At 43.1% G+C, this 14,061-nt stretch overlaps 1 protein-coding gene across 5 annotated transcripts in view; it reads right to left on the minus strand.

Moving 5' to 3' along the window:
• The window catches only part of LOC124605681 (tyrosine-protein kinase Src64B), a 262,399-nt gene that overhangs the window by 24,300 nt on the left and 224,038 nt on the right, over nucleotides 1–14,061 (minus strand). For all 5 annotated transcript variants that reach the window (XM_047137536.1, XM_047137537.1, XM_047137534.1 and 2 more), the window contains one exon: nucleotides 9,244–9,375. In XM_047137536.1, the coding sequence (XP_046993492.1) occupies nucleotides 9,244–9,375 (132 nt within the window). The remainder of the gene's footprint in view (nucleotides 1–9,243; nucleotides 9,376–14,061) is intronic.

A 14,061-nucleotide genomic window follows, 5' to 3' on the forward strand; every position in this document is an offset into this window, starting at 1 on the left:
AAAAAGTTGAATCATGTATCTCGGCTGGGCATAATGATTAATAATAATAATAATAATAATAATTGTTCAAATGAAACTATAAGGTTCCAGGGACCTTTCCAAGTCTTAAACATCTATGTCGTCTGTATGCAGACTGAAGCGAAAAATGAAAATTTGTACCAAGGCCAGGATTTATTTATTTATTTTGTGTTCCATAGATCCATATGGGAACATATCCCTGGATATAGAACGAGTCAAGGATTTTTACAGATTATTGTTTTGTGCACAGATACATTGATCTAATCATTAGATTAAAGAAACTGTGAAGTTTAGCATATACCCTTACATATTAGTTAAGATATAGGACATCTGAAAGAATATACAGTCATACATAAATTTGGGTATTGTTCTTAAGTTATACAGGCGTCGTATACAGACATACATAAATTTCAGTATTGTATCAAGTTACACTGTACTTACAGAGTATGATTAATTGACTGTAGAGGTCACACAGTAAGGTTTAACCACAAACAAGAGATTCTATGCATTTTTGCTAAGAAATTCATCAATACTGTAACAAGATTCATCTAAAAGGAACTGCTTCAGATTTTCTTTAAACTTTGGCATGTTTCCAAACAGTTCGTTAATGTGCAGTGGGAGGGCATTAAAAATCTTGGTACCACTGTATAAAACCCCACCACTGTATAAAACCCCCTTCTGGACCATACTTTCCGTTTTTAGCTCATAATGGATATCCAGTTTCCTTCGGGTGTTATAACTGTGGTATGAGCTATTGATTTTGAATAAGTTGCTATTTTTTTTAAACAAAGCACATCAGGGAAAAATTTATTGGGCAGGTGTTGTAAGGATGTGTAGAGCTCTAAACAGATCCCTGCACGAGTGCCTAGGATGTACTCAACACACAATTCTTATTGCTCGCTTCTGTAGATGGAACACTTTTTTTGCTATTGGTTGATTTCCCCAAAATATTATACCATAGGCCATAAGTTGGTGAAAATAGCCAAAATATGCAATTTTTATTGTGCTCATTTCCCTAGTGTCTGAAATTATTCTTAAAGCAAACGTTGCTGAGCTTAGCCTTTTGCACTGATCTTTAATATGGTGGTGCCACTTCAGTTTGCTATCTATATGCAGACCCAAGAATTTGGAGGACTCAACCTTCAAAATCTCGTGCTCACCCATTTTTACGTTCATTTCATTAGTAACATTTGTGCTGGAAGACAAATGAATGTAATTTGTCTTTTTTAGGTTGACTGTAAGGCCATTGGTTTCAAACCAGTTTGTCAAATCTGCAAAAGCTTTATTTGACACATTCCCCGAGAGATTATTAACTGATAAAGTGGTGTCGTCAGCAGACATGAGTATTTTCCCATATCCTGTGCATAGTGCTAAGCCATTTACAAATATTAGAAAGAGCAGTGGGCCCAATACTGAGCCTTGAGGTACTTCTGCAGTAATGGAGCCCCATTCTGAAGATACCTGGCCACCATGCAGTCCTTCCACGATTACTTTCTGCTTTCTACCACACAGATAGGATTCAAGCCATGTGCCTACGGTTCCACCCATTCCTAGTGCAGTAGCCACCAGAAAGATCGCGGGAGGCACACATCGGCACAGCGCGTCACAGACAGTAGTTGCCGCAAGTGAAGTCCCGTCCACCAGAGGGCACGTGAGAATTCGGCCGCGCCCTCTGTCGGCGGAACAACAACAACTCAGGCAGCACGGGCCGTGCCCAGTCAGTTTTACATCGGGCATGCCTAGCAGAAAGTTCCCAGTCTACACTATGTGAAGTGGGACGGACAATGTGAATCGTGTTAATACACAATTGGCGATGAGTAGGGTCGTTCTCTCGCGTGTTACGTCGTTGTTCCGGTTTCACAGCTTATCCACGGCATGGAGGATTTAGTGCGGGTTTTGGTTGAGCTGCAGAAGGAGCTCATGGCAACCATGACACAAGCGCTTCCGGTGTTGCTCTCCACGCAGTCTGCTCCAGCACCATTCCCTCCTCCCTTTCCCCCATATGACGAGACGGCGGAGGTTTGGGACGCATATGAACATTGCCTTCGGCAGCATTTCCTGGTATTTCATGTTGCCAATGTCATGCTCTTTTCTTGTCTTGGATATCTCCCTCACTGTATCAAGTTTTTCGGCAGCTAGCGCCGTTGCAGGAACCCTCGTCCTTGTCTTTTGACGCATTGTGTTCATTGCTGTCTTCGTATTATCGCCGCCGTATGCATGTTGTGGCGGCTAGGGTCGAGTTCTATCAATGCAAGAAACAGCCCCATCAGTCTTACCGGGTGTGGGCCGCTACCCTGCACGATCTTAGTCGCAAGTGTCATTTTGTCACGGAGCAGTCGCAAGAGTCGTATACCCACGTTATGGTGTGAGACGTCATTGTTCATTCGGCCCCTGATAGGGAGGTCCGGCCGCCAGCCCGTTACCGTCCTGTGCGTCGTGTTATATACATCATGATCCGTCAGAGTGCCCCCAGTGTTGGGCCGTTTGTCGCAAATGTAATAAAAAAGGACACATTGATGAAGTTTGCCGCTCAGCCTCAAAAGAATTGAAGGAAGCAGGTACAGAGGACATGGACGTTGGCATTCAGGACGTTTCATCGGGCCAGGCTCCCGACGCATCGGCACACAAACTCTCTATGTTGATGTCGGTTCAGTCGCACAGACTACAACTGCAAGTAGATACGGGTGCAGCAGTTTCCTTGTTGAATGCACAAACTTACTCCAACCTTGGGTTGCCCCGTTGGTGCCAGTTTACCGGCATCTCTGTGGTTACGGTAAACAGTTCATTCCCCTACTGGGTCAATTCACTACCGATGTTACTTACAAATCAGTCGCTCGGCCTCTTACTTTTAATGTTGTCAGTGATGCGAGCTCTGATAACCTTTTTGGATTGGATGCCTTTCAAGCTTTCGGTTTTTCTATCACAGACACCATACAGTTGGTCTCCGAAGACATTCCCTATCAATCATTGGAATCTTTGACCTCTAACTTTAAGGATATCTTTGAGGAGGGCCTGGGGCATGTTTCAGACTTTGAAGCTCACTTAATGTTGAAGGTGTCGGCTCGCCCGCATTTTCTATGCGCGAGGCAGATCTCCTTGGCTCTCCGCCCTCAGGTAAAAGCAGAGCTAGACCGGCTGACAGCCCTCGGGGTCGTTCTTCCCATTTCTTCTAGAGAATGGGCTTGCCCCTCGTTATTGTCAGGACACCCTCGGGAAACTTACATCTTTGTGGCGATTTCAAGGTCACCATTAATTCCCAATTGGTGGTGGACACCTATCCCTTGCCTCGTTCTGATGAATTGTTCTCCGACGTGGTGGGAGGCCAATATTTTTCGAAAATTGATCTTTCGGAGGTTTATCAGATACCACTTGATGAGGACTCCAAACGGCTGGCGGTCATCAACACCCCGTTTGGCCTTAACCAATACCAGCGGTTGGCCTTCGGAATATCCAGTGCCCCAGCGATATTTCAGCGGTATCTTGAGCACGTCACGTCGACAATCCCTCATTGCATAAATTACCTGGATGACATAACTGTCACAGGCCACAGCACGAAGGAACACTTGCACAACCTTTTTTAGGCAAGATTGCCTATTACCACCGGTTCATTCCCAGGGCTTCCACCATAGCCCACCCTCTGTACTGCCTTCTGCGCAAGGGTGTTCCTTTTGACTGGTCGCCTGCATGCGAGTGAGCGTTCACCTCGTTGAAGAGCCTCCTCACTTCAGCGCCTTGTTTAGCGAGCGTTCACCTCGTTGAAGGGCCTCCTCACTTCAGCGCCTTGTTTGGCTTCTTTTGACCCCAATAAGCTGTTGGTCCTGGCTACAGACGCTTCGCAGTATGGGGTGGGGGCGGTCCTGGCCCACGCAACGCGGATGGCTCCGAGCAGCCACTGGCGTTTGCGTCTAACACTCTTAGTCCCACGCAGGCCCATTACTCCCAGATGGAAAAAGAGGCTTTGGCCATTGTCTACACTGTTACCAAGTTTCACCCTTTCTTGTATGGCACGAAATTTCAGTTAATCACTGACCATAAGCCATTAATATCTTTATTTGGCCCCGCCTCTCAGATTCTGGATAGGGCGGCCCACAGACTGCAGCACTGGGCCTTGTGCCTCTGTAAGTACCATTATGACATTCATTTTCACCCTACCGAACAGCATGCCAACGCCGACACTCTTTCCCGTCTTCTGGTGGGGCCAGATCCTAAGTCGATCGGGAGGAGATTATAAGTTTTCATTTGTATGTGGCGTTCCGCCAAGCGGTTGATGGCTTCCTGATCACTAGTTTTAGAGTCGCCAGGGAAACGGCAGCTGACCCGGTTCTCTGGCAAGTAGTTCGCCTCGTTCAGCAGGGGTGGTCGGTCCCGACCTCCAGGCCGGGCCTCGGACCCTCTTCGTAATTGTTTTGTTCCACGACACCGCCTCTCAGTCTTGGAAGGAGTTCTCCTTCTGGCTACCGATGATACAGCTTCTCGCATGGTTGTTCCTGCAAGTTTGCGAAGGGAGGTCCTGACATTACTACATGAAGGGCACTCGGGTGTTTCCTGTACTAAAACCTTGGCTCGCAGACATGTGTACTGGCCTGGTATTGACAGAGAAATTGAGCACTTGGTGGCCGCTTGTTCCCAGTGTGCAAGCCAACAGGTATCTCCCAGGTCAGCGTTCTCTTTATGACCGCCTGCAACCCAGGTATGGGAACGTGTTCACACAGATTTTGCGGGCCCGTTTCTCAATGGCTTTTGGCTCATTGTCATTGATGCTTATTCCCGATTCCCATATGTGGTTCGCTGCTCCTCAACCGCTACAGAAGTTGCAATCCAGGCACTCGCAAAAATCTTTTCTGTCGAAGGTCTGCCAGTCACCCTGGTATCGGACAATGGACCTCAGTTTATTTTGCAGACCTTCCAGGATTTTTGTAGGCACTTTGGCATTTGGCATGTTTGCTCTTCCCCCTTTTCATCCAGAATTGAATGGGGAAGCCAAGCGCATGGTGCGCACATTTAAGACACCGATGAAAAAGTATGTGCACGAATTTCCTGCGGAGGAGGCGTTGACGTTTTTCCTGATGGCATACTGGACCACACCAATGGGAGAATGCAGCCCTGCAGAGCTGCTCCACTGGCGCCTACCTAGGACTCTGCTGCACCTCCTCCAGTCTGGTCCTTGCCAGTCTTCACAAAACGGGGTACCCGGCTTTCCACCGGGAATGTCGGTCTGGGCGCCTGGGTTTGGTCGCAATCCACGTTGGATACTGGCAATGGTTCTGCTCCGCAATGGCCGCCGAATCTATACCTTGCAGGCGGGGGACCGGGAGGTGCGGCCTCACCAAAATCAGCTACGTCCACGTTTGGGCACCCACCCTCTGACCCCTCAGGTGCCGGCTTCCCCATTGCCGGCACCCGTGTTGTTTTCTCAGGGGACGCTACCGCCCCTCCCCCCTGTGACTCCGCCACACAGCGATGGTTCTCAGCCTTGGCAGCCTCCAGTAGCTCCAGCACCGGCATCGCCATCTTTAGATATACCCTGGCGAGAGCCGGCCCCCCTTGCAGGCCCGGTTTCTCAGGAGGCTGGTTCAGCTGTGGTCGTGCCTTCCCCATCGTCCCCACCACTGGGTCTTGCCCCTCCCAAGATGGAATGGGATCCGGAGTTCGACAGCTTGTCGCCCGTTCCATCCTGGGCTCCGGTGGTTGGATGATGGGGGCCTCTTCGTGTGGGTCACTTCCAACCGTATGCAAAGGTTCCGGCTCGAGGGTTGGCAGATCCCCACTGACTCCAGCATTCCAATGGACGTGGAGGTCATTGCTACTGCACGAAGCTTCACCTTATGATGCAGTGGATCACAGTGGCTTCATCCCCCCCCCCCCCGAAGGAGGAGGAGTGCAGTAGCCACCAGAAAGATCGCAGGAGGTGCACATCGGCACGGCGCATCACGGACAGTAATTGCCGCAAGTAAAGTCCTGTCCACCAGAGGACACGCGAGAATTCAGCCGCGCCCTCTGCCGGCACAACAACAACAACAACAACAACAACAACAACTCAGGCAGCACAGGCCATGCCCAGTCAGTTTTACATCGGGCATGCCTAGCAGACAGTTCCCGGTCTACACTATGTTAAGTGCGACGGACAACGTGAATTGTGTTAATACACCTAAGGTCTTGGCTTTACTCAAGAGAATATGGTGACTTACACTGTCAAAAGTTTTGACAGGTCACAAAATATTCCAACCGTCATCATCTTATAATTTATGGCTTCCATAACATTGTCAACAAAGGCATGTATTGCATCCATGGTTGATACCCCTTTCCGAAAGCCAAACTGGCTACTGCTGAGGATGTTATATTTACTAAGATGCTCAACCATTCTGCTATGCATCAATTTCTCTAGTACCTTGGAGAAAACTGAGAGTAATGAAATTGGTCGATAGTTTGTAGCCTCAGTCTTTTCACCCTTTTTATAAATTGGTCATATAAGCCCATATTTTAGCCTGTCGGGAAAAACAACTTCTTCCAATGACATATTACTAATATGGCAGAGGACTGTACTTATTTCTTTACAATAGTATTTCAGTAACTTGCTGGAAATGTTAACTCCAGCAGAATTTTTACATTTTAAAGACATAATTATTTTTCCTAATTCTATCACTGTAGTTTTTCGAAGATGCATCTCATCTATTTTGTTAGTTAAGGTGTTATGCAAGTATTCTGTAGCTTTCTTTACAGAACCCTGGCATCCCATTTGGTTGGTGACTGTTAGGAAATGATTGTTAAAGATATTAGCCACCATTTCGGGAACATCCACTGAAAGGCTCCCAGTTCTTAAGCTAATCACTTCTTTGGCAGATAGGCTTTTCCCTGTCTCGCTTTCAACATATTTCCATATGGTTTTCATTTTGTTATTTGATTTGTCAATTTCCTTTTTTAGATACATACTTTTAGATTTCTGGATCACCTTCCTTAATATCTTATAGTACACTTTATATTGCCCCACCATTACAGTATTGTTAGACTGTCTGGCTGAGGCATACAATTCTCTTTTTGTTTTACATGAAATTTTGATGCCCTGGGTAATCCATGGCTTAAATGCAGGGTTACACTGATTTTCTCTGACTCTTTTATTTGGAAACACCTCCTCAAAAAGATTTGATGTTAAATTAATAAATACATTAAATTTTGTGTTGACACCTGCTGAGTTGAATACTTCAGACCAGTCTACTAACTGTAGCTTCTGCCGGTATGTCTCTATTGTTTCTTTATTTATTGGTCTCACATTTTTCCAGATAGCTTTTGGTTTTCTGTTAAGATTTAAATTGGGGATTGTCAGAAGTATAGCATCATGGTCTCACAGCCCATTTAGGACTTGACTGACTGTCAAGCTACTGTGCCTAGACTTATCAACAAACACATTATCAATTAGAGTAATGGAATGGTCAGTTACCCTAGTGGGAAATTCAACTACTTGCATTAGATTGTAACAGCTCATTAGTTGCTCCAGCTCCATTCTGTCATAACTTTCATTCAGGAAATTTACATTAGTCGCCTAGTATTAGGACTGAAATGTTTTTTCTATACAATTTTGATAACATTGATTCAATCTGTTTGAGAAAGATTCTAAGATTCCCTCAGGTGCTCTATAAATTGATAATATGACTACTGATACACTATTTGTTGCCAGTTCTATACCACACACTTCAAAGTGCTGCTCAATACAAAATTTGCTTACATCAAGAGTTCTAAATACTACATTATTTCTAACATAAATCACTGTTCCGCCCCTCTCCATGTTGGATCTGCAAGACTGAGATGCTAAACTGAATCTGTCTAAGCGCAACATCTGAATATCACAAGTGATATGATGTTCAGTGAAGCATAGTATATCTGGTTGCTTTTTTCTTTCAATATCATTTATGTTTATTAGTAGCTGGTCTAGTGAATTTTTAAGTCCTCTTAGGCCAATGTTCTGATAGAAAATTGTGAGTGGTTTAGTCTTTCTTAAATCTGCACCATTTTTACGATTAGGCTTACTTGGTATCAGGGTACTTTCACTGTGGACATGTAGGCCTACTGTTGGTTTGAGCTTCAGAACTTCTGCTATATCCTCTTCCTCTGGAGCCGGGTCTCTAACACAGCTGGAGAGCTTCTGCAATTCTGTTTGAGTTTATGGGAAATACAAAGTGGGCTGAGGTGTGAATGGGAATTTAGATTGAGGACGGAGACATGCTAGGGTAGTCCGTGCAAGCTGTGCAAATCCCCCATGCCAGGGCGGCATAATGGCTAATGAAGCCACCTAGTGAGCAGGAAACCCAGGTTTAAATCCCAGCATTGGTACAAATTTTCATTTACTGCTTGAGTCTGCATATATGCATAATACAATTATTATAACTATATAGATTCTTACCAGAGAAAGGTTTAAAATACGAGGCCTGTTCAGAAAGTAAGCTCCGATTGATTGCCAAATTGAAACCACAGTGAACATCAGAAATGTTTTACTTGTAACAATTAGCTACACCTTTCAGCTACTTCTCTACGTAGTCGTCGTTCTGACTTAGACTTTTGTCATAGCGTTGTACCAACTTTTCAATAGCTTCATCATAGAAGGCAGCCGCCAGTGCTTTCCGCCAATTCTCCACGCTGGCCTACACCTCGTTGTCTGTGTCAAAATGTTGTCTTCAAAGACAGCGGTTCATGTGACCAGAGATGAAACTCAGGGGGAGACAATTGCGAACTGTATTGTGGGTAATCTCACATTTCCATTTGAAAACGATGCAGGAGCATCTTCATTGCCCCTGCAGAATGTGGCTGAGAATTGTCTTGAAAAAGAAACAGCACGACAGTTATGTAATGTTAGCTGCATAGCTTCAGGTGAAATTTCTCACCAGGCCCTCGTACTTGGCGGCAGACACTATTTTCTAGACATCTTTACGCACTCACTGCGAGCTCAGAAATGAGAAGAGCGACGTGATGCTAACTGGGGTTATACTAGAGACACTACCCAACACATCTGTGCAAAGCTTTATCGGATTTTCATAGTCGTTTCCATATCGCGACCGATCAGAGCTTACTTTCTGAACGCCCCTCGTAATATTTATGAAATCTGTTTAAGAAAAACTAGTTACGTTTGCTGTTTTATTACTTCACTTCTCATACCTCATTTCTATAACTAAGACAAAATTCAGCCAAATATCATTTAATTTTAACAGAATGGTCTTAAAAACACTTTCAAATTACCTGGATAAGGCACCTGGCCGTATGTGAAAAGTTCCATCAGAAGAATCCCATATGACCATACATCAGATTTAATAGAGAACTTTCCATAGATTATAGCTTCTGGTGCAGTCCACTTAACAGGAAATCTAGAGCCTAGAAATAAATGTCACAAGAAACATTTTATGATACTGACAACAAAACAATAAAATAATATCTTCAGTTCTATGACAAAATATTGTATTTAAATTTTTGGTCTTTATTAACACAAACACTTTGCATATCACGCAATGGAACATCCACGATGGAATAATGACAATACTATGAAAAGGATAGATGCTACTCACAAAAACAGAAAAGAGGTTGAGTTGCAGACAGACACAACAAAAAGACCGCTAAATATGTGAGTCTTGTAGAAATCTATCCTTTTCCTAGCACCGTCGAACACTTCGTACATGACTGAGCACTGATGCACACAGATCACAAAAAAATGTTGACATCACGAGTTGTAAGTTCTAGTACCCAGCAGAAGACTTTGATCATGAACCCTAATTGCATTTATATAAGGAAGGTTCATTAGCTGCTGTTTCTTGCAGAGTGCTTTGTTCTAATCTCAACAACAAGCTGTGACTTAAAACTGTGTTTCCCTTACCTATTATTGCATTTTTAAATTCATTTATGTAAGGTTACAACTTAATCATCCTAATTCAACTTTTCTCTTTGCAGAATGCAGGTAAATGGACAAAATATACTTTTAATTCTTTTTGTGATTTAAAGACCCTTTCTTCAACTTGTAACATGCCTCAAAAGTACTCCAGCAGTTGTTACCTTTAGTGGTTCCTGCATATCATGCTCTGAACCCTAACAGCTCAGCAGTCGACACTATATTCACTTTAGGAAAGGATCTCCTGCATAAAAATTTGAACACATCATAGTTAATAAGAATTAAATTCCTGTCATGAGAGACTTGATGTACTTCTTTATTTACAATATTCTACATTGGAAAAACTGTGTATATTAGGAATGGAAAAACACACACACCTATATTGTCCTCAGACTGTGTGTGTGTGTGTGTGTGTGTGTGTGTGTGTGTGTGTATGTGTGTGTATGTGTGTGTGTGCGCATGTGTGCGTGAGGAACATCGTCCAAAAGATGTCTTTCTATCACTCAGTACTATCTCAGCTATGATGTGAAGGTTATTTTTACTGTTTCCCTTTGTTTATACTCCACATAGGACTTTCTAGAATCAGGACTCAGGAAGGTTCTGATCTCTTTACACAGCTCACAATGGCAACCATGTCCATTATGAATCATAGCAGTGTTTCAGTTTAAGAAATTTTTTCAGCAACAACAAGACACAATTACTGCAGGGACAAAGCAAGCATGGGAGTTCTGTTCTGCTTATTTGCAGCGTTTATAGCACAATATGCAATTTTTTGTGGTGCCGTGTCTTGAACTGCAATACACATCTTAAACAAGTAACCTCTGTAATGCGTTTTTTGAATGCAAAGAATGCTAAGCCAGCTGAAATTCAACTTCTAGAAATTTATGGTGAAAATATATGACTGATGGAATGCTGAGAAACTGGGTGACACACTTCAATGATGGATGAACCAATGTTCATGATGAAGCAGGGAGTGGGCGGCCTTTGTTGTCAATGATGGTTTGGTTGAGAAAGTGAATGAGCAAAAAGTGTGAAAGCTGATGGTTTGCAGTAATGCCTTGTGATGAGTTTCCACAAATTTCAAAAACTGTTTTGCATGAGAATGTCACAAATTGCTTAAATTTTTGTGAATTGTGTTCCCATTTGGTTAAAAAATGCTTATGGATGTCTATAAAATGAAGTGACTTGGCACTGCTTTGACATTTCTCACATGACACAGTGATTAAGAAGATGAATTCTTAAACAGAATTGTAATCAGTGATGTAACTTGGGTTTGTCTGATTGGAGGCACTTACAATCCCCCCCCCCCAAAAAAAGTTCAAAACAACTGTGTCAGGACAAGAATCACGTGCACTGTGTTCTGTGACAGACAGGGCACAGGGCATTCTGCTTGTTGAGTTCCTTCCCACAGGTGAAACCATCAATGCGATAGACACTGTGAAACATTGAGAAAACTACTGTGCACAATTCAAAACAAAAGGTATGGAATGCTCAGTCAAGGTATTGTGTTGCTTCATGACAACACAAATCTCCATTACATTGGTGTCACTCAAAACCTTATTCAACAAATCCAGTTGGGAGCAGTTCAATCACCTGCCATACAGCCACGATCTCGCACCTTCTGACTACCACTTGTTCTTGAACTTGAAGTGTGATTTTGGAATGATGCACTTTGAGAGCAATGACGATGAAGAAAATCGTGTTCAGCAGTGATTATCTTCACTGGCAACATCTTACTATGAATAAGGCATAGAAAAGTTGGCTTCCCACTATGACAAATGTTTGAACAATGGTGGCACCAATGTAGAAAAACAGTTTAAGAAAATCTGTTCCCTGTAAAAATAAATTTTGGTTTCAAAATGTTTTCATGAGGTTTTTCCAAAACAGTGCTTACTTTCAAAACATGCCCCATATCTTTGTTATCTTTGGACAGATTGTGTTTTCTGTGTAAACTGAGACTGTATGCCAAGGCCATTCCCCTCTCCAGAAAAATGTGACATGCATGCCCTGGTGCCACATATACTAATGAGCCTAAACATTTGACCACCTGCTTAATACTATGTTGGTCCACCTTTCAAATGCATTATAGCACTGATCCTGTGTGGTATGGATTCAACAAGTCATTAATAGGTCTGTGGAGACATGTGACGCTAGATATCTATGCTCGTATCATGCAATTACTGTAAATCATGAGCCGGTGGTTTATGGACATGGGAGACGTCACCCAATAGCATTCTAGAATTATCCCATGAGTTGCAGTTCAGGTGTATTTGATGGCCAAGGCATCAACACGAGTTCACTTCATCCTCTTCAGACTGCTGTAACATAATTCTGGCTTTGTGAGAAAATATCCTCCACAGCATAAAAATGCCCCCATCGCACAGCATCCGTGGTCAGGTGTGCACTTGCAGCAGGATGATGGCATATCCAGATATGACCACTGACCTAAAGGAACACAAAACATCATTCAACTGACCAGGTGTCACATTTCCATTGACCATAACTGACAATGTCATTGGGTCAACATGGGAACACCAAGAGGTCATCTGCTGTGGAACCCAAAATTCCACACTTTGCGATGAACGGTATGCTCCTAAAATAGATGTTCATGACAGGCGTACAGGAACAGTCAACTGGCTTTAATGCCTCCACAATACTCATTGTCATGCACATAGTCATAACAATCTGACCTTTGTCAAGAGCATTTGCGCCAGTGGATTTCCCCATTTGCTGGACATATCATCACTAATTCCCCTACTCATCTATGCTTCACTCATCATTCCCTTACCAAGTCACACTGTTACTATGTCACCAGGTGGGATTCAATCTTGTGGTGTGTAGTGGTCATAATGTTTTGTGTCTCATCAGCACACTTGAGTGACTGAACCCAAAATATTAACAACACTGTGCAAAGCTATCCAGTTAAGCCAAATGAGGATCTCCAATCCATGGCATAGAAACTATACAATCTTTCTTTGGCAAAAGTCCTGGGCATATTCAAACCTTTGAAACCACAGAAACTACAAAAATTCAGCTGCACAATACAGAAGTAGCAACCCTTTGCAGTGACAAACAGCAGCCATCACCAGACACTCACATGTTGGTAACACCTAAATTGAACCAAACCAGCATCCGCACACTGCACCATCTGCAGGCACATCATCAAGATGACATTTCACTGTCAGCACATTTAAGTTACTTTCTTCCACAGTGGCCCTCCTGTCTCAGCTTGCAACAATCACTACAGGATAATCATTACCAGAGAAAGGAATTTGCATACTGAAAAGTCCTCAGTGGCTGCCATGACTGCACTGCACTGTGACTGTAAACTGTATCATGACAATGTGAAACACAGCACCAGCCATGTCCAACCTGCTCATTATTAAGCTGCAAAGCAAATATTTGTCTATTTGCTTTTAAACTAATAAAGGTGTATCTCTTTCTAATGTGAACTGGGCAACATAGTTTATCTGCACCTGTGGTGTTGCACCATTGTTTGTTAAACTACAATGTCTAACAGATTTCCACTAAAAGTCAACATTTAGAGGAACTTTTGTACAAAAAAAGTGTTGTTAATACACTATTATTTTTGATAGTTACAAGTGCAAGTTCTGAAAATCTTTCGTGTGTGTGTGTGTGTGTGTGTGTGTGTGTGTGTGTGTGTGTGTGTGTGTGTGTGTGTGTGTGTGTGTACTTTTACTAGAAAAACGGCAGGAGCTTGAAAGCTAGTGTGAATACTGTTTTCTGTTACATGTTTCTATGGTTCACTTTTACTAGAAAAACGGCAGGAGCTTGAAAGCTAGCGTGAATACTGTTTTCTGTTACATGTTTCTATGGTCCACACATCAGTCCACTACATGCAAGTAGTTGCCTTTCCCTATTTTTATGTACTTGACTGCTTGGCAACTCAAACTTAAGTGTTTGGGAAAGGTTTTAAAGAAACACTTTCAGACTGCTTCTCAACTATCCCACTTCCAATTAGTACAAGGAAAAACTGAACACTAAAATCTTTCTGCCTGAGCTCTAATTCTGCTTATTTTATTATGATGCTCATTTTTCCCTATGTGAACAGGAGTCACCAAAATATTTTGGGATTCTGAAGGGAATGTTGGCGATTGAAATTTTGTGAAAAGCTCTTTCTGCATTAAAAAGTGTCTTTCTTTTAATTATGTCAGCTC

Source organism: Schistocerca americana, chromosome 3, assembly GCF_021461395.2.
Source record: "Schistocerca americana isolate TAMUIC-IGC-003095 chromosome 3, iqSchAmer2.1, whole genome shotgun sequence".
Lineage (NCBI taxonomy): Eukaryota > Metazoa > Arthropoda > Insecta > Orthoptera > Acrididae > Schistocerca > Schistocerca americana.